Source organism: Phyllostomus discolor, chromosome 2 (assembly GCF_004126475.2).
Source record: "Phyllostomus discolor isolate MPI-MPIP mPhyDis1 chromosome 2, mPhyDis1.pri.v3, whole genome shotgun sequence".
NCBI classification, from domain to species: Eukaryota; Metazoa; Chordata; class Mammalia; order Chiroptera; family Phyllostomidae; genus Phyllostomus; species Phyllostomus discolor.
The window spans coordinates 102,390,700-102,412,599 of NC_040904.2; the positions used below are offsets into that span (position 1 = coordinate 102,390,700).

A 21,900-nucleotide genomic window follows, 5' to 3' on the forward strand; every position below is an offset into this window, starting at 1 on the left:
TTTAGGAAGTTGGGAGGCAGGAGCTTGAGCTAGACCAGTCATTCATATGGAAAAGTAGGTTGGGTGGGCCTGTAAATTGGATGGGGTAGAGTCTCTAGGGAAACCCAAGGTGTGTTTTAACAGAGTTAGCCAGATTGATAGAGTTTTAGATATGGCACCAGTTTGCCATCTCTGTGGGGGGAGGATTTAGGAAAGAGTTGATGGCCTCTGCTTGCCTTGATGCCAGACTCCTGAATTCCTCCCTTTATGCCACTGGTGCCTTTCAAGCTGCTTCCCCAGTGCTGGAGCTCAGAGGGAGTGAGTCTGAGTAGGGGAATCCCTGTGTGGGTTCTTTAAGAGGAACTGGTTGGGGCTCCAGAAGTTTCTTCCAGGACTCAATCCCCACTGGTTTTTGCAGCCAGAAGTTGTGGGGATTTATCTTCCTGGCACTGGAGCCCTGGGCTGGAGGTCTTGGTGTGGGACTGGGACTCCTCACTCCCCCCTCCTCAATTTTAATCCACCTCACTGGGATGTGAGACCCGCCTTTTCCTCGTCTCTGCCCCTCCAACAGTCTGGATTGGATGTGGTCTCTTTAATACTGTAGTTGTTAGACTTCGATTCAACCTGATTTCTGAGGGTTCTGCGTGATGGTTGCTCTATATTTTGGTTTTAATTTTGATGTGGTTGTACAAAGGGGCAAGCTATGTCTGCCTACGCTGCCAGCTTGACCAGAGGCAATGAAGGCCTGTCACTTTTCTTTACATTACATAATTCTCTTCCCTCTCCTCCTCAGAGTCAGTGAGTGATATTACCTAGAGAGATTATGTTCATATGCTACTACATATGTATTTATATATTTACTTATATAATTATTAATTTAAAATTATTTTTTATGTAAGTGGCAGAACTCTTCATAGTAATTTAAATCTTTTTCTACCCAACAATACATAAATCATTTCACATCAGTATATAGAGATCTATTACATTTTTCTAAATGGCTGCATAGCATTTTTAAATTTGTATTTCCTTCTCCCCTACCACACATTTTATTTGGAAAAATTCAAAGTTACAGGAGGTTTAAAAAACAATGCAATTAACATTCACCGGGATACCAACCTACTTTTCTTTCTCGTCTTTCCCTCCCTCCCTTTCTCCATCCTTCCTTCCTTCTTCCTTCCTTCTTCTTTCCTTCCTTTTTTCCTCCTCCCTCCCTTCCTTCCTTCCTTCCTTCCTTCTTCCTTCCTTCCTTCCTTCCTTCCTCTCTCCCTCTCTCTTCTCTTTTTCTTTTCCTTTCTTTCTTCTTTTCTTTTCTTTTCTTTCTCCTTCCTTCCTTCCTTCCTTCCTTCCTTCCTTCCTTCCTTCCTTCCTTCCTTCCTTCCTTCTCTTTCTTTCTTTCTTTCTTCTTCTTTCTTTCTTTCTTTCTTTCTTTCTTTTCTTCTTCTTTCCTTCTTTCTTTCTTTTTCTTCTTTCCTGTGGAATCGCTTGAAAGTAAAATTATAGGTATCATGACAGTTTATTCCACAGTCACTCAATATGTCTGTTGTAAGGTCTAGGACATTCTCTGCATAATCACAATACCTTTGTTACATCCAGGAAATTTAAGATCAGTGCAGTAGGTATTATCTAATATAAAATCTCTATTCAAATTTCCACAGTTGACCCCAAGTATCCTTGATAGTGTTTTCTTCTCTCCCCAGTCTAGAAACCATTCAAGAGTTAAGACTTGCACTCAATTACAATAGGCTATTCTTTAATTTACTACTATTTAGATGACTACTAAACTAGATCTGTAGGGCAAATTCTTTCCTGAAGCACATTTAAGTATTTTCTAAATATAATTATTTGGATGTTCCACTAGCAACTTTAAAATAGCATGTCCAAAATGAACTCAATTTTTTCTCCTCTCAAATCTAATACTTTTCTTCCTATATTCCCAGCTTAGTGAATGGTATCATTAGAATATTGCCTAAACAAGAAACCTGGGTATCATCCTGACTCTTCCCTCTTTGAAACTGCATGTGCTGTTCCCTTTGCCTGGAATTCTCTTCCTACGTTGTCTGCTTTGTCTACCAGCTCATCCTTCAGGACCTACGTTAAGCCTTCCTCTACCAGACCTTTCCTGACCCCTTTTTTCTCCAGGCAGAATCAGATGGGTCTACACTAGGCTCCCGTAGTACCCTGTACACATATCTATATTATCAATGATCACTTTAGGTGGGAATTGTTGGTTTATGTATCTCCCGTCTTGATTAGAGAGTGAGTTTCTTGAGTTGGTATGGACTTGTTTCCTATCCTAGGTCTAGTAACACAGTACTGGCTCATTAGGGCTTAATGAGTATTTATTGAATGGAAGGATATGTTTATAGACAATCTTCTCTTTACCAAGTAGAAATAAAGAATTTTCAAAGGTCAACCTAATCTAGCATGCATTTGTTGAATTCCTACTATCTGCACAGTTTCATGAAAATAGTAAAGATTTATTTTCTGTCTTGAAGAAGGGTTAAGGTCTAACTGAGAAGATAAGGTTAGTACACTAGAGGCTTAAACAATGCAGAAGGTAATCTAATTATCCAGTGAATGATGTAGACAGTAACCTTAGGGAGAAATGAACTTAATGATTTTTTTAAAAGATTTTATTTATTTATTTATAGAGAGAGGGGAAGGAAAGGAGAGAAATATCAATGTGCGAGAGATACATCAATCCATTGCCTCTTGAATGCCCCCAGCTGGGGACCTGACCGGCAGGTCAGGCATGTGCCCTGACTGGGAACCAAACCAGCAACCTTTTGGTTCGCAGGCTGGCACTCAGTCAATCCACTTAGCCACACCAGCCAGGGCAGTGAATGTTTTTTGAGCACTTTCTATGTGCCAGTTACTGTTCTAGGTGTTTTCAAATGTTATTTCATTTAATATCTACAACTTTTATTTTTCAAAAAAGGAAATTTAAGTTAAATAGTCTAAAGATCATACAGCTGCTAAGTAAAGATTTTAACCCAAATTTGACTGACTCCAGAAACATGGTCTATTGTATTCCAAAGGCAATTAAAAGAACTATAAAGTGATATTGTCAATTTAGGGAGAAAGTAATAACCAACTATAGGACAATAATTAAATTATAGTAGTATATCCCCATAATGAAAAGTTATAAAAACATTACAAATCATGTGGTTGAGGAATATCTTGAGAGTGTTTATATGTTTATGATATAATGTGACTAAAAAGCAGTATATAAAAGTATGATTCTAGTTTTTTTAAATGGGCTTATTTTTATAGAAAATATCAGAAAGAAATACATAAAATGGTTAGCAGTAATTCTTCCAGAGTTGAGGTATTATGGACTATATGAATTTCTTCTTTGTAAAAATCTGTTTTCCAAATTCTATACAATGAAGGTAAATTTTTATAATCAGATAAAAGATGATTGAAAAAGGAAAGGATTAAGAAAAATAATCAGGTAGAACTTGCAGGGGTGGGGCAAAAGTAGGTTTACAGTTGCTCACAGGGAAAGTAATACAATAATTAATAACACAAGAATAAGCTTTCATGTACTCACAACTATAAACCTACCTTTGCCCCACCCTGTATTTAAAGCTTAGAATTGTTAAAGTGGAGGTTTCATGGTGGCCTTCCATGCCTCTGGGGTTGAGCAGTCCCTAAGCATCCCAGACAGACTCATGGCTCCTGTTTTGAGATCATCTCTAGGATAAGCCACTCTCCCTCTGCCTTACCATCGGTTCTGTTGCCCAACAGCAAGTGGAAAGGGAATTTTCTCCATATATTACTTCACGAAGACATGGTCATGAAGGACACTCTCATGTCTTATGGAAATGTTCATTGTATTAAAGATTTTTTTTGGAAGTAAGGGGCAGATTTATGCTCTTGCCTAGGCTTTGCATTCTACTTCGTGAAAACATTGAACTAATAACTATAGACATTTACGAGGAATCAAAAAGGAATAGAGAAGCATGGGCTGTTACATGTTTCTGTTAGCTTTCTTTCAGAAGGAATGTTTAGTGTGTGATGCATCTCTGTGTTTCCTCTGGGTGGCTGTTTTTCCGGCACAGCAAGTGTGACTGATTTTTCTCATTGGGATTTAGCACACTCTAGTGGGCAGTAGCTTTTCATGATTTTCTTTTTTAATCTTGTCAAATTATTGTATCAGACAGTTCAGTGATGTGCTTCCTAAAGAGTAAAATGTGTCAATATTTATTTGGGTTAAGTAATGACCCCAGTGAGCAAGACTAACTTTATAGGGCACTGGGGTGTTGTACATTTTTATCTGGTTTCATCAGGAGAGAGGAGAGACTTTTATATAGAAACTTTTTCCTATTGATTGTCATCTTCTCTTAGGTAAAATGAAATTGACCTGCAGGCCAAAACATGGAGGAACACTGGTGGTTTTCTTCTACCTCACACTCCTTGGACCTTACGATGTTTTTTGGTTCCCTCTTAGGATTCTTGAGAATTTTTACATACCACTTTGTGAAAATTTTGACCATTTGTGCATAAACGTCTTCATAGCCTATCCCAATGGATTGTTTTTGAAAATGGGCTTCCACCAGAAGAAAAGTAATTTTTTGTTTTGTTTTTGCAGAGTGATGGTGAGGATTTTAATTACATCATTGCATTTTTCCTTGGAACAGCAGCCTGCCTTTACCAGGTAAGTTCTCTCCTAGTTTTAAGAAACACTTTCCCATTATTGTTTGTTTCCAGTATCAATTACTACTTGATACTTTACTTTAAATAAATAAACATAATGGTTTTTTTGCCTTCCTTTTAATTTGAACCTCTATTAGCTTTGTGACCTACCTCTCCATTTTGAGTGGACATAGATCCCAGTGAACTTAATGTTAACTCTGTCCAGTGCTGGGCTTCAGTGGTCCATGCCATTTGCCTATAGCAGTAAAGATTACTTCTAAATGTTGTGGTGACTGGTTGATCACTCAGCATCCAGACTCTGCTTATACTCCAGTCTGAGGATTTTGTACTTGTAGGAAAGTCTTTGAACAGGGGACAGCAAAGGCCGGGTTTCAGCAGTGATGGATTGTCAGAGCAGGGAGATTGGAAGCAAGGAAATGAGTTGGGAGGTGATTCCATGACTTCAGGCAGAAGGTAATGAGAGGTGATGGCAGTTAGGGATGTGTGTGAGGGGAAGGACCGAGAAGGAGGACTGCTGGGACTTGACAGAATAGATATGAGGTGTAAGGAGGGAGGCGGTTTTGTACCCGGTGACGGGAGATGGGTATTCATATTTCCAAGAGAGGAGGCACAGGTTTGTAGGGAGGTGTGGGATAACCATGCCAGTTACCCAAACTACAAACTGCTTTCGCTAAAACATATGAGAGCAAACAAGGCCTTTTGATCAAACTTTTACAAGTAACACATTTCTCTGGTTTGCACACAAAGAACATTAGAAAGATTCAAGACTGCAAATATAAGACCACCTAAAATTCAGTAGAAGTCTCTAGTGAAATATTTTGGACATAAGTATTTGACTTTTATGTAAAGATGGATAAAAATTTTAGTCCCAGTGGCCCCACTTTCTTTATAATCCCCTGTTTTTTCATAATTACTTATCTTTAGAAATTATTTTTCTATTAAATTCAACACATTTAATTATAATGAATGACATTTCATGTAGGAAATCTGAAAATTTGTATTTGTTAATGTCACAGTCCTTTAATTTTAAGAAGTATTCTTGTGTAGATTTTCTAAACTTTTATCTTTACAATCCCGCCACACAAGGAATGTTATCTCATTTTTGAAAATAAGAAACCTGAGGCAGCTTCGTTATTATCTAGAGGTCACATAGCCAGTAAGTAAATGGTGGAGTCAGGACTTAACTCTGAGTCTTCTGATTTTATTTTTTATTTTTAAAGATTTTATTTATATATATTTTTAAAAGAGGGGAAGGTAAGGAGAAAGAGAGGGTGAGAAACATCAATGTGTAGTTGCCTCTCGTACGCCCCCTACTGGGGACCTGGCCTTCAACCCAGGCATGTGCCCTGACTGGGAATCGAACCGGCAACCCTTTAGTTCCCAGGCCGGCGCTCAATCTACTGAGCCACACCAGCCAGGGCTTCTGATTTTAAATATTGTGTTCATTCTACTTGCTGTCTCTAAACATAATTTCTACATTTGTGTAATTTTTATAATGTTACAACCTAATGATTCTAAAATAGTGTGAGATAAATATTAACTTTAAAATAATTTCATAATTATTTTTGAAAAATATGCTTTTGACTGTTTTACCTTAATAAAATAATTTTAAATGCTAATAATAATAACAAAGCAAAATGTATTGAGCTTTACTTGATGTTTACTAAGCCCTTTACATTTCTTGTACCATTTTATTCTCACAAAGTCCCACACTCATCTTATTATCATCATCATTTTTCACTGAGGCCTACAAGTTCCTGTAGCCAGTCACTGACTTGAACCCAGGTCTGTGCAACCCCAGCACCCATGCTGTTGCCTGTAGGTAGGCACACCTCTGTCACATCCCCTAGAACAGGGGAAAGTAGTTCTAAGAATTGCCCTACAGAGAAGCAGTGTCATTAGGTGCTCTTTTACTTGAGAAAAATAAAAATATTCAAGCTTTAAAAACAAAAGTAAAAAACCAGTTTTCTTCATATCGACACGCATGAAACTATATGCTTGTCAAATATGCTGGTTTTTCACAGTGAAACTTAAGTGGTTGTGTGTTACCATATAGCATGCTGTACCCCCAGTCGTTGGGATAGTTTAAATCCCCTTTAGATCTGACCTCAGTGGCCACTACCACATGGTATGTTGCCTTTTTCTCTAGGCTGTAGGTCCTTGTGGAAGCACGGAACTCAGGCAGGTAGGAGTAATCTTGCTATATATCATTTTAAGTAGGAAACCAAAGGAACTAGAAACTAGAGACTGTTCCTTTCCCCTCATCATTTTATTTTGAAAACTTGCACATTCACAGAAAAATTGAAAGACTAGTATGCCTAGAGTCACCTATTATAAACATTTTGCAACACTTTGTGTGTGCATATATTGTGTATTTTTAACTGTTTATAATGTAAGTTGCCAACAGAGTATGTATATGTAAAGTTTTCCTATTATAGTTTTTATCACAGCTAGGATGTTGATGTTGATGCAGTCGAGATATGGAGCATTCCTATCACAGGGACCCCTCCTGTCACCCTTTATAGTCATACCCACTTCCCTCTGCTCCTTATTCTCTCCGGCGACCCTACTGTGTTCTCCATTTCTGTAATCTCATTTTAAGTGAATGGAACCATGCAATATGTAACCTCTTGTGACTGGCATTTTTTTACTCAGCATAATTTTCTGGAGATTTGTCCAGGTTGGTGCATATATTAATGGCTTATTCCTAGTCGTTGCTAATAGAATTGCATAGTGTGTATGTATCACGCCATGGTTAGTCATTCATCCATTGAAGGACATCTGAATTCTTTCCAATTTTTGGCTATTATAAATAAAGCAGCTATAAACATTTTTTTTCTTTATTAAATGTATTGGGGTGATATTCATTAATAGTATCATATAGGTTTCAGGTGTACATTTCTATGATATAAGATCTGTGTGCCCATCACCCAAAGTCAAACCATCTTTCATGTGCTAGCTACACTCATATACATGTATCAGACTAGAAGTGTTTTGTGTGACTTATGTTTTGTGTGAACATAAGTCTTCATTTCTCTGAGATAAACATAGCAGTTGCTAGTCATATGGTGGTTGCACGCTTAGCTCTATTAAGAGACAGACAAACTCTTTTCCGGGGTGGCATATCATTTTCCATTCCCACCAGTATGTGCAAGTGATCCAGTTTCTCCTCGTCCTCTTCAGAATTTGGTGTTTTCACTGTTTTATATTGTAGCCATTCTGATAGGTATGTTGTGATACCTCATTGTTGTCTTAATTTGCACTTAATCTAATGACTAATGAGGTTGAACAACGTTCCGTGTGCTTATTTTGTCATCTGAGTATCCTCGTGGGTGAAACATCTGTTCATGTCTTTTGCTTATTTTCTAGTTGGATTGTTTGTTTTTACTGTCAAGATTGAGAATTCTTTATGCATTCTAGACATTTGCCATTTGCCAGATATGCGGTTTGCAGATAACTTCTAGTCTGTAGCTTATCTTTTCATCCTCTTAACTGGGTGTTTTGCAGAGCAAAAGCTTTAAATTTTGATAGAATTCATTATGTTAGTTTTTCCTTATATGGATCATGTTGTCTTGTCAGTTCTAAAAGCTCTTTGCCTGCCTCCAGATCCTGAGATTATCTCCATTTTTTTTCCTAAAAGTATTATAGTTTTATGTTTTACAGTTAAGTTCACAATCCATTTTGAATAAGATTTGTGTAAGATGTGAAACTTGGGTGGGAATGAGTTTGGGGGTTGTTTTTGTTTGATTGTTTTTTTTGCCTGTGGATAGATGGCCAATTGCTCTAGCACCATTTGTTGAAAAGGCTATTTGTGCTCTACTGAATTGCTTTTGCATGTTTGTCAAACATCAGTTGGACATATTTGTGTGAGTCTATTTGGGGGCTCAGCATTCTGTCCTGTATATCTATGTGTCTGTCTCTCTGCCAGTCCCACATAGTTTGATTATTGTTGCTATATACTATATATTAAATTCCATTTTCTTAATACTTATAGAGCTACTCAAATTGTGTGTTTCATAATGGGTGAATTATGGTGGTATGTATGTGTTTTAAGAGATGGTGGTCCATTTCATCTGTTACCAAATTTGTGTGCAGAGTTGGTCAGAGTGTCCCCTTACTGTCCTTTTGATGTCTGTAGGATCTGCAGTGATAGATACTCTTGTTTCATTCCACATATTGGTAATTTGTATCTTCTCTTTTTGTTAGTCTTACTTGTTCATTTTATTAATCTTTTCCAAGAACCTGTTCTTTGTTTTATAGTTTTTATCCTGTTTTCAATTTTATTGATTTCTGCTCTTACCTTTATTGTTTCCTTTCTCTTACTTGCTTTGGGTTTATTTGGCTTTTCTTTTTCTAGGTCTTGAGATGGGAACTTAGATGACTGGAGAATTCCCTCTTTTGTAATATTTGCATTTAGTGTTCTAAGTCTCCCTCTTAGCACTTCATAAGCTGTGCCCCATAAATTTTGATATGTTGTATATTCATTTTCATTTAATTCAATTAATTTTTTCAAAGATTGTATTTATTTATTTTTAGATAGAGGGAAAGGGAGGGAGAAAGTGAGGGAGAGAAACATCGATGTGGGAAACATTGATTGGTCACCTCTTATACACCCTCAACTAGTGATCTGGCACACAACCCAGGCATGTGCCCTGACCAGGAACTGAACTGGTGACCTTTTGATTTGCAGGTCCATGCCCAACCCACTGAGCCACACCAGTCAGGGGTCAATTTTTTAAAAAAATTTTTCTCTTAGCTCTTTTTTGATCTATGGATTATTTAGAGTTATGTTGTCTAGTTTCCAAATGTTTTGAGATTTTCCAGTTTTCTTTCCATTATTGATTTCTAGTTTGATTCCATTGTGGTTAGAAAAACACATTCTTTTATTTCACTTCTTTTAAACATGTTGAGGTTTGTTCTGTAGCCCAGGATACAGTCTATTTTGGTATAGTTCCATGGGCACCTGAACAGAACTTGTATTCTACTGCAGTTGAGTGAATGTTCTGTAAATGTCAATTAGATCCTCATAGTTGATGTTTTTTTTTTTTCCCATATCCTTGCTGATTTTCTGTCCAGTTGTTCTATCAATTGTCAAAAGAGGAGTATTGAGGTTTTCAGCTATAATTGTGTTTCTCATTTCAGCTCTGTCAGCTTTTGTTTCACGTATTTTGCAGCTCTGTTGTCTGGTTCATACACATTTAGGATTGCTGTGCCTTCCTGGTGGATTGATCCACTTATTATTATGTAATATCCTTCTACGTCCCTGGTTATTTTTTTTTTCCTAGAAATATTTTTGTATTTACCTGATATTAACATAGCCACTCTTGCTTTATTTTTACTCATGTTTGCATGGAATATCCTTTTCATTTTTTACTTCAGCTTGCCTATATGATTGAAGTGAATTTTCTGCTAAATAGCATAGAGTTGATTTATGTTTTTTAATCCACTCTGCCATCTCCATCTTCTCCTTGCTATATTTAAGCCATTACAATTAATGTAATTACTGTTGTGTTAGGGCTTAAATCTGCCATCTTACTTTTGTTTTCTGTTTTTAATTTTTATATTTTATATTCCTCCTGTCTTCCTATAACTAACTTGAACGTTTTCTTTTAGAACTTCATTTTGATTTATCAATAGTGTTTTTGAGTGTACCTCTCTGTATAGCTTTTAAATGGTTGCTTGGGTATTGCATTATACATAGTCATCACAGTTTCCTGGTCTTATTTTATGTGTTCAAGTCAGACACATAGAAACCGTGCCTCCTTTAAGGTACCTTTGCCATCCTCTATGATTATCTTAAATATTTCCTCTACATATACTATGAACCACACCAGATGGTACAATATTATAATTTTTACTTCAACCATCAAAGATAATTTAGGAAACTCAAGAGGAAAAGGAGAATCACTTTTATAATTACCTGTATCTTTGCTTACTGTGTTTTTTCTTTCCCAGTGTTCTAAGGTTTCTTTTTTTATTATTATTATTTCCTTTCTGTTTAGAGAACTCCTTTACCTATTCTTTTAGGGTACATATATAGGCAACAAATTCTCTTAGTCTTCTTTCAGCTAAGAATGTCTTTATTTCCCCTCCCACAAGATACTGATTACAAATGAAAGATAGTAACTTCACAGTGGAGAAAACCTATCAGATACCACCTTACCAAAAGATTAGAATTAACATCACCAATAATAAGATATATTACTTATCATCATAGTGGCATTCTTTTTTAAAAAAAGATTTTTTAAATTTATTTATTTTTAGAGAGGGAAGGGAGGGAGATAGAGATAGAGAGAGAGAGAGAGAGAGAGACATCAATGTACGGTTGCTGGGGGTTATGGCCTGCAACCCAGGCATGTATCCTGGCTGGGAATCGAACCTGGGACACTGGTTCCCAGCTCGCGCTCAATCCACTGAGCTATGCCAGCCAGGGCACATTCTTTTTTTTTTTTAATCCTCACAGGAGGATATTTTGTCATTGCTTTTTAGAGAGAGAGGGAGGGAGACAGAGAAACATTGATTCAAGAGAAAAGCATTGATTGGTTGCCTCCCATATGCGCCTGAACTGGGGACCAGATGAGCCCACAACCTAGGCATATGCCCTGACCAGGACAGTGCTCCAACAAGCTGAGCCACACTAGCCAGGGCTAGTGGTATTCTTGCCAAAATTACATATCACTTCACTCTTGAGAAAATATCAGACAAAACGAAATTAAGGGATATTCTACAAAACAGCTGATTGGTACTGTTCAAGAGTGTTATGGTCATAAAAAACAAAGACTGAAGGAGCTATTATGGATTTGAGTAGACATGACAACTTAATGCAATATGGAATTTTGGATTGGACTCTGGACCAGAAAATGGGCCTTAGTGGGACTACTGGCAAAATTTGAATAAAGTCTGTGAATAGTATTGTATCAGTGGTCATATCCTGGCTGGATGGTTATACTGTGGTTATGTAAGAGGATGACATCAGGGGAACAGGGTGAATGGTATATAGGAACTCCTATATTCTTGCAAACTTTCTCTAAGTTTAGAATAATTTCAAAGAAAAAGTTATGTTTTCAACTATTTTTATACTCTGCACATTACTTAGGTAAAGCAAGTGCTTCCAATTCATTTTGCTTGGATAGCAGTCTTCTTTTTAAGTAAGCAGAGTCCTAATTTCTATAAGAATTAAACACACTAAACAGAACATTTCCACAGTCTTTCTGCATTGTTGCAATACCCTTCCTGTACTGACACCTGGATACAATTTCACAGAGAGACTTCTGCTTCTTTATTAAGTCTTTATTAAGACTTTGTGATCACAAGTAATTCCTGTATTTACCAGATAGTGATTTTTATTTGTTTGTTTGTTTGTTTAAGTATATTTTATTGATTATGCTATTACAATTTTCCCAATTTTCCCCCTTTATCCCCTCTCTGCCCTGCACCCCCCAACACTCCAGCATCCCCCCAACCTTAGTTCATGTCCTTGGGTTGTACATACAAGTTCTTTGACCTCTCTGTTTCCTATACCACTTTTTACCTTTCCCTGTCTATTTTATGCAATTATGCTTCTTCCCTGTACCTTCCTCCCAATTTCTCCCCTCCCCCTCCCCACTGAAAACCCTCCACGTGATATGCATTTCTTTGATTCTGTTCTTGTTCTAGTTGTTTGCTTAGTTTTTGTTTTCCTTTTTTTAAGGTTCATTTATTGATAGCTGTGAGTTTGTTGTCATTTTACTGTTCATATTTTTGAACTTCTTCAATTTCTTACATAAGTCCCTTTAATATTTTATATAATAAGGGCTTGGTGATGATGAACTCCTTTAACTTGACCTTATCTGGGAAGCACTTTATCTTCCCTCCCATTCTAAATGATAGTTTTGCTGGATAGAGCAATCTTGGATGTAGGTCCTTGCCTTTCATGACTTGGAATACTTCTTTCCAGCCCTTTCTTGCCTGCAAGGTTTCTTTTGAGAAATCAGCTGACAGTCTAATGGGAACTCCTTTGTAGGTAACTGTCTTCTTTTCTCTTGCGGCTTTTAAGATTCTCTCTTTATCTTTAATCTTGGGTAACTTAATGATGATGTGCTTTGGTGTGTTCCTCTTTGGATCCAACTTCTTTAAGACTCTATGGGCTTCCTGGACTTCCTGGAAGTCTATTTCCTTTGCTAGATTGGGGAAGTTTTCCTCTATTATGTTTTCAAATAAGTTTTCAACTTCTGGTTCTTGTTCTTCTCCTTCTGGCACCCCGATGATTCAGATATTGGAGTGTGTAAAGTTGTCCCAAAGGTTCCTAAGCCTCTCCTCATTTTTTTTTTATACTTGTTTCTTCATTCTGTTCTGGTTGGATGTTTATTTCTTCCTTTTGTTCCAAATCATTGATTTGAGTCCTGGTTTTCCTTCATGTCACTGTTGGCTCCCTGAACATGTTGTTTTATTTCACTTCGGGTATCTTTCATTTGTTCTTTCATTTTTCAACCAAGCTCAATCAGTTCTGTGAGCATCCTGATTACCAGTGTTTTAAACTCTACATCTGACAGGTTGTCTGTCTTCTTGTCACTTTGTTCTTTTTCTAGAGTTTTGCTCTGTTCTTTCATTTGGGCCTTATTTCTTCGTCTTGGCACACCCTTAAGTTGTAAGGGGGCGGGGCCTTAGGTATTCCCCTGCACCAGGGTAGGGCAGCTCTCCTTGCTGCACTGTGACAGTGCCTGTGGTGGAGGGGCCAGTGAGGGAACAATGTGAGACTGGGAGTTTCTCCCACTCCGGCAACCCCTGCTGTAGTCCACAGTCAGCTCTGAGTCTCAGTTTCCTGTTCAGCCAGTCCCACCTGCACAGTCTGCCACCTCACAGGGGGTTCTCGCAGCCAGCCCCACCCATGGTCCGCTGCCTTGGGTTCTCTGCATCCGTCTTACCAGTCTGGTTGACTGTTTCTTTAATTCCTTGGTTGTCAGAGTTCCATGCAGTTTGATTTTCTGGCACTTCTGGTTGTTTATTGACTTTAGATTGGTTGTTATCTTCTTTTTGGTTGTGCGAGGAAGCGAAGGGTTTCTGCCTATGCCTCCATCTTGGCCAGAACTCGAGGTAGTGAATTTTAAATATCTTCTAGAAAACAGTTTATTCATTCAACAAATTTTTAATGAGCATTTATGTGCTAGTCACTGTTCTGGGCACTGGAGACAAATGAATAAACAAGACAGTAAAAAAATCTCTCCTTTCATGAGGCTTAGACTCTTTTGGAAGAATATATATGACAAGCATAGTTTTGAAGTATGTTTATAGTTCAAATTAAGAGAAAAACTAAAGCAGGAGAAGGTGAATGCCAGGGTCTGGGGTAGGGTGGGGGAGTACTTTCTTTACTGTGTCTTCTAAAATGGCACTCGTTGCATCCTCTGTCCCTTTTTTTTAATCTTTTACCTTTTTCAAGACATAACTATTTGATATTATATGTATAAAATGTTTAGAATCTTTCTCTCCTAGAATGTAAGCTCCATGTGAACAAGGGCTTTTTTTGTTTACTTAAAGCTAAAGAATAATGCCTGACTTATTGGCAGGCCCTCAGTAAACATTCCTTGAATGAATTTCTCCCTCAAAATGTTCACTCCTATCCTCCTAGCTTAATTCCTTACATTGAGTGGGGGGGAATTAGGAAATATTTGTTGATTTCAGCACTATTCAGATTCCGGTTATATACAAGTCCATTTTGCTAAATGGCTCACTTGAGCTTTTTGTACTTTCCCTGGGGTGAGAATTAAGATGGATTCCCCCGAAGGCCCTGAGGCATGCTTTCTTAGTTGCCATCACTGTGAGGAATCTGTCCATCCTGTTTGCAAGGGAGTCAATCCAGCTATTCCTCCATTTTAAGGATGATACAAAATGCGTTTTCTTTTGAAAAATGAAAGACAGAAAAGGAAAAAAATCCATTTCCTTCTCATAGCTGAATGCCTTGTTGTTACATTATTTTATCTGTAGATGAAAAATTCCCTTATTCCACTCTCATTATTTTTACTCTGTGGCCTGTTACAGTTTTACAGTAGAAATCTATTTCTTTTCTTATAACCCTAATCATCTTTCATTTTATATTTTCAACAGTGTTATTTACTTGTCTACTACACTGGCTGGCGGAATGTCAAATCTTTTTTGACTTTTGGCTTAATCTGTCTATGCAACATGTATCTCTATGAACTTCGCAACCTCTGGCAGCTTTTCTTTCACGTGACCGTGGGAGCGTTTGTTACACTACAGATCTGGCTAAGGCAAGCCCAGGGTAAGGCTCCTGATTATGATGTCTGACACCACCCTTCAGACGTACTGCCTTGGCTTCGGAGGAAAGAGGAAGGAGGACTTCTTAACTGCCACTGTGATGGAGAGCCTGCTTTCCCAAGAAACAAGAAGCTCTGCTTTCCTTCTCTCCAACTGCACTTTTTGTTTTAAGTCAGCATGGCATGCCTGTGAGCATGCAATACCTGCTGGGCAAACTGTTCTCAGAAGAATGTTGGCCATGAGATGATTATTCGGAGGAGAAGGAGAAGACTGACCTGCAGAGCCGTAACAGTGCAAGAATGGCCAGACGCCAGTGGAACACTGGCCAGTGTTCCGGTCCTGAATCCTTGCTGAAGAGTTCAATCAAAATATATATCAGTCTTTTGCGGACCAAGCAGGAACTCTATAACCTGGGTTTGCCTTTGTGAGGCATTAGTATAGACCAAATAAAAAGATGCCACAGTAAATTGGAAACTTTATGTTTCAAACAAATGACTTGCTACATATAAGATTTTTGCACATATATGGTACAATGAGTTTATGAAGTCCAGGATGGTGCAGAATTGGTTCTTTTGTATTTTATATTTTTGCTTAAATTTTAATTCTGGGAATTGCCTGATTGTAGGAGAGGCTGTGGCAAACTCATCCCTGGGGCATCACAAGTATTGAAAATACAATGACACGTGTTTTCATTTCTGGATTATGTTGGTAGTTTCTTTTGAAATCTCTTTTTAAAAATACGATTTAGACTATAGCCATCATTTCCAAAATTTCAATCATTTAAATATTACATGTACCATTATTTACTTAATATTTTTTTAATTTTAAAATAATTTTTAAAAAATCCACTACTCCAAGTGGAAAACCAGGATCAGTTTCCCATAAATAAAAGGTAACTACAAAGTAAATAAATTAAAACAAATAAAAATGTTAACTAAATTCTAGCTACATGCTAATGCCTGCCAAGGCTCTGAGTCTGAGAGGCCTGCCCTTTCTTCGTTGCAGGGAGAGAGATGTTACCCAGCACCATGGTGGGCGCTCTCTGTGAAATTGTCAGGAGGATAAAAGAGAATTGTTGGGAATGGCATTCCCACTGCGGTGCAGTATTACTTGGTGCAGTGTTGTGGGCCACCTGACGTCACCTTGTGTGCCCCCGGGGTGGGGACCTTGCACCATGGAAACACTGAACTGTACTGAGCAATTGGAAGGTGGCTTTTCTCCCAGCAACTCATTATTTTATGGGTGTTGGGGAGGTGAGCACCTAGTATCTTAGAGATCTTACTTTTGATAACATTATAAAAATTACTAAAGGAGTTATGAGTTAATATAGGAAGAACAGTTTGATTCCATTAGCAAAATCTTCAACTTCCCTGGTTTTGGAAGTCATCTTCCTGAATGATTTTCTTTTGTTTTTTAAAGAATAGATTCCAAATAAGGAATCTATAAGGTATTCAAATTTCATATCTAGAAAAACAGTGGGCCCATTACATGTAACTCATGTTATTCGGCACATTAAGTAGAAGAACTAGTCCAGAGGGTAAAGTCACTGAACGGCCATGTTTGCCCACCTCGTTGTAGTGATGCAGCTGCTTAACTAGAGCTTTTCCACCTCACTCTCTTCTTAGGAGGATGAGGCAAAAGGAAGACAATGAGCTAATGATATCAGGGATTTACTTAAGACAATTCACTCTCATTTTCTGCCTCTGACAGAATGGCACAGAAATTATGTATGTTCCGAGAGATACCCCCACATACCACATGATCCTAAATCATCAAAATAAAATTGATTTGTGTTTGGCATTTTGTATTGACCGAGCCAGGAAAGTGAAATGGTTCAACTTGGAAAGGTTTTTCTAAACTAAAGGTTAAAACAAGACTAGTTTTAAATAGTCATTTTAAAGGAAGTTGGAGCATTCTGGTTAATTGTGATATTGCTATGTATATTGATATTTTATAGCTCAGTTTAGTTCACTTGGTTCTCCTTATCATTGAATTATTGATTTATAAAATTTGACATTTGGATTCATTCAGCAAGGACCCTTGGAAACTCACCAGCATCTTTAAAGGCTTAACTTTTTTGTTTTGTTTTTTCAATAGCTATTTTGGATAAGAGGATGTTTGCATCTCAGTGTAAAAACAATGAAAACAGGTATAAATAATGTTTTATGTATGGAAATGCTTTCCTTCATTATTTTGTGCCTGCATCTCTGAGTCCGTGTATGACTTTCCTGCTTCTGTCATGTTGTTGTTAGCAAAGAAACTGAATTTGGAAAGAAGTTTTTGCCATGGGTGAAAAGAAGTCCTTACGCTCCTGAGAAAGAATCACCTAAGCCTCTAATGTGTATAGTGCATTTATACCACACTTTTACTTCTACAAACAGTCTGCATTTACTTAATGACAAGGAGCTTTGTGGTACAGAGGACGTAGTAGCGGCCCTCCTGTTACGTAGGAGGAAACGAAGTATTCAGTTGCTGGTGATTTACTTAGGGTCTCTGAGCCACACTCAACTTCTAATCTCAGCCAAGAGCTCTCATAGAAACTAGTGAAGAAACTAAAATTATTGTATATTCAGGGAATATGCCTGTTCTTGGTAAAATCAGGGAATTGGGGATTTAATGATCACGGGGCTGTTACTGTCAAATCCAGGTATTCATTATCTGAAGGCAGTCCTGAAATACTGCTTTTTGATTAAGGTGTGCTGTAAAAGCAAACATACTTTCTTTTATATCCTAAAAGTAATTGCAGTATTTGCTTGTTTCTTTTTGGTCTGTATTTGAAGTGTATTTATACCTGGCCTCTTTCCTAAAAGAGTGCAAAGCAGTGTACCAGGAAATGATACATAAAATAATGGCAATAAAATAAGAATAGAAAGGGGAGAAAATCAAGACCAATGAAAATGAAAGGAAGGGTGAACACGTCGCTGTTATCTGGTGTGAAATTTGTCAAACTTCCCAAAAGTCCAGGCTGGAAGGAAAACAAGTTTCCATTGCTCTAACTGTCCATCAGAGCATACTAGTTCCTCAGGGGACTCTGCTTCCGGATGAATTCTGGTTAAGAATGTTCACACTTGGTGATCCAATGAAATGCTAACATGAACAAAATCCTCAGCTTATGCACATTTGCCTGTTATGTTTGTGCCTTGGATCCTCAACTTGTACCAGCTCTCTAAGACTTTCAGAGTGTGTGTGTGTGGCTAATAGAGGATTTTGTTCTCTTAAGTAAGGATTCTTATCCTAAGCTAAGAACAAGTATCATGTTAGAGCTAGAAAATCCATTCGAAACAAATATCTGGAGACTGCACTGTCCTCTGATGATCTTTTTCACAGTGGAATCTAGTCTGGAGAAATACTCAGCTCCTTTTCTCTTAGGCCATATCTGGAATCTCATTAGAGCCCTGGTTTGTCAAGGCTCCGCAGAGACCAGATTTACCCTATGAGCCTTAACCTCCGTGTCACAGACCTGCTTCCTCCCGAGTTGGCTGCCCCGCAGAAAGGCAGTTGCTTGGCCTTTATTTCAGAACATTTACTAAGTCATCCAAGGACCCACTCTGAGCTGTGTGTGTGTGTGTGTGTGTACCTACTTGTTATTTTAACAGACCTTTTGTTCACTTTAAGAGGTAGAGTTATCATGGAGTATATGGTAAAAGTACAAATAAATTATTTCAAAAGTAGCCATCTCTCAGACCAAATTGAACACCTAGCCTTTACCACAACAAATTATAGGTCACTCTTCAGGGCTGCACTCCCTGTCTATGGGCACGCCTTTTTTTGTATTTTTCTGCTTTATTATCTCTAAGGAAATAGAATCTTTCTACCTAAAAATGCTGTGGTAAAATTGAACCCGTTTTTGGTTGAAACTGGCTTTAGTAATAATCTTGGCTAAAAGTTAAACCCCTCCAACTCCAGGAGTTATAAGTGAGTCTGTGTATAAAGGCTGTATCAGCTGAGCATTTAACTCTGCTGGTATGACTGAGTAGGGTTAGAGGAGCTGATATCAGTGTTCTGGGACAGCGTTGCTTGCTGCCATATTGCTGCATCCTGTTTGAGCTTTCAGAAAGAAACAGTGTGTGTGGCTACCACTCTCGTAATATCTCTTCCTTGAGTGGCCAGACTTTCTGGGTTACTCCTTAGCAGATGAGATCACAGGGTGGAAGTGCAGCACGGCTGGAAGCTGCGTGGTTGTGTCCCCCTGGCCCATCAGCAGAGAATGGGGGTGGTGTGTGTGTACATCGCCGGCGATGCTGGTGGGGAATAGTGTTGGCACAGTTGGAGGCTGCAGGGAGCTCAAGGAGAGAACGGGCTTAGTTCTCAGAGTGTTCCTGAAATCAGTACCCTCGTCTTACATATCGTTCATGATGTTTCCTTGGCAACAAATGGTATTTCCAGCCCAGCCTTACCCACGGCTCCCATTTGCCCTTTTCCCCCGCATCCCAGAACCAGCAGTCCGAGCGCCGCCCAGCAGAACGCGTGTTTAGGCTCCAGCAGACAGACACCTGTGTCCTGCTCCCCATTTCCCATGTTGCTGGCAGCCCTCCCCCAGCGCTGCCTTTGGTGGCTTGTCTTACTTTGTGCCCACGCTTTTCTTTTCGGGAAGTTGTCAGGGACTTTGCCTAAATGTGAACAAACACTGCTTTGCTCTCTCACTTTAAATTCCTCCAGTGCCTAGGACTGATGACAAGAATGCTTGTTAGCGCCTTTTGTGGACCCATGCTGGGTCCTCCTACATAGCTCATCCTAATGGCAGGAAGGCAGTGCAGCTCTCGTGCTCACTTGGGGAAACAAAGACTCACATTCAAACCTGGTTCAAAAGTCGGTGCTCATTTTCTGCGTCACAGAGACTTTCGGAATGAAGACTGTGTGTGTGTGACTGATGACCACTGGGGCCTCCGAGTGCTGCCACAGCAGTGCGAGCAGATGGCTGACGTGAAGGCAGGTGGCTCCGTGCATGTACGCGTGTCATACCCACAGAAGGGGTTCGTGAAGGCTTTTTCTGTATCATAGATGAAGCAGCTGAGGCCTAAAGCAGTTAAGGACCCTGGCCACGGCCACAATCAAGCCTTTGTGGTGGCACCAGGATTTCAGTCCCGATCAGTCTTACTCGGAACTTACGCTCTTCACCACCATGTAATATCAAGCTAGGCAACGTGGAAATACGTTAAAACATTCAAGGCATATGTGTTGAGATATGTAGAGGTTTTTTTTTTTTTTTATGAAAGAGATCAGGTCAGTGCTAACTCCTGCGCTGGAGGTGTCCTAAACTGAATAAAATAATTTCCTAAACTTCCTGCATCTGTGGCCATGGCAGGACAGATGGCCCAAGAGATATGGTGAACCGTAAGTGTGTCTTAGATTTTAAGACAAGAAGGTACACGGATTAGTCTTTATAGTAAAACTAACTCATGAACTAATGATTCTTGATATAGAATGTTAAAGCTTCACTGGTGATTCATGTATTACAAACATTTACTTTTTTCTAGCTGAAGTCCAGAATTAGATGAGGTTTTTGATATGAAATGATTTCATGGAAATTCTGCTTTAAGTGGTTCATACATCTGAAAACATTAAAACAAAACACAGAAGGTAACTAATTGCAATGTCAAGTAGTGATTATGAGCTCAGAGGCAGACTCCGACTTTCCCTTCTGGTGGTATTGTGACATCAGCAAGTCGTGTCGCCTCTGTGCTTCAGCTTCCTCACCATAATGTGCGGGTACTGACAGTGCCGTGGGCAGAGGGCTGTAGAATTAAATGAGTTGAATACAAAGCACTTAGAACAGAGGCTGGCACGGTGAGTGTGAGGACTGCATTTACTACCAGGCTGTGGTATTTCTTGTAGCGTTGCTATTCCTTTCAAGGTAGTAAGAGTCATTTTAATTTCAAATGCCCTAAGTATAATAAATCATTGCCCAGAGCTTTTCAGAAGTGCCTAAGCTGGTGAGGATCCTGTTGAAATATCTAGCAGGCAGGTACTCAGGCAACAAGCTCTTGTGTGCAGACTTCTGGGCAGGGCACTGAGGACACAGGAGGGGAGAAGAAGGGAATTGAGGGACTCACACTGGCCACATGGCTGCTCCATATTGGGTGTTCTGCATATAGAAGGTTTGTGAGTTTAACAAAATCTACTTGAGCCCTGACTGGTGTGGCTCAGTGGACTGAGCACAGCCTGCAAACCCAAGGGTCGCCGGTTTGATTTGTAGTCAGGGCACATGCCTGGGTTTTGGGCCAAGTCCCCAGTAGGAGACATGCAAGAGGCAACCACACACTGATGTTTCTCTCCCTCTATTTCTCCTTCCCCTCTGTTTAAAAATAAATAAAATCTTTAAAAAAATCCACTCGAGGTAAGGAAACAGGATTAAGTTAACCATTGTCACACAACATCGAAGTGATGAACTGCTCTTCAGGACCCCAGCCTCCTGGCACTGGACCACTGTTGAATGGGGAGGGTGCCTCTGGGAACCTCACCTGATCCCGTGTGGCCCCAGCATCCTTTTAACATTCTCACCTGATCTATCAGGCCATCTTGGGTGGCAGCCACCTGAGTGCCCACCACTCTGTAAGGACCCCATGAGTGTGAGTGTGTGTGCATGTGTGTACACACATGTGGCTAGTGCATCATGGGTTGAGGAGTCGGGAAGGCAGCCAGCAGCCTTCAACTCACAAAATGGAAGTTTGTGGATGCTGGGGATGGTGAGAGTGCAAGACTCTTAAAAAGCACAGATGCAGCATCGCTTTCAAGAGATTAATCTGAAGCAGGAGTTCCGGCCAAGATGGAGGTGTAGGTAGAAACTTTTCACTTCCTCATATAACCAAGAGGATAACAACCAATCTAAAAACAATAAACAACCAGAAGTGCCAGAAAATCAAACTGCATTCCTACAACCAAGGAATTAAACATCCAACCAGACTGATAGGGAGACAGGCAGCCAGGTGGGCAGAGAAGACCCGTGGCAAGGCAGACTGTGTGAGCAAGTCAGGGCTGGCTGAATGGGAAACTGAGACTCAAAGCTAGCTG

The 21,900-nt window shown here is 39.2% G+C and overlaps 1 protein-coding gene across 1 annotated transcript in view; it reads left to right on the forward strand.

Moving 5' to 3' along the window:
* SEC22A (SEC22 homolog A, vesicle trafficking protein) overlaps positions 1-17,060 on the forward strand; it is a 68,449-nt gene extending 51,389 nt beyond the window's left edge. The window contains exons 6-7 of the mRNA XM_028505034.2: positions 4,574-4,639; positions 14,719-17,060. Coding sequence (XP_028360835.1) covers positions 4,574-4,639; positions 14,719-14,919 — 267 coding nt within the window. The 3' untranslated portion in view covers positions 14,920-17,060. The remainder of the gene's footprint in view (positions 1-4,573; positions 4,640-14,718) is intronic.
* The last annotated feature ends 4,840 nt before the right edge of the window (positions 17,061-21,900 follow it).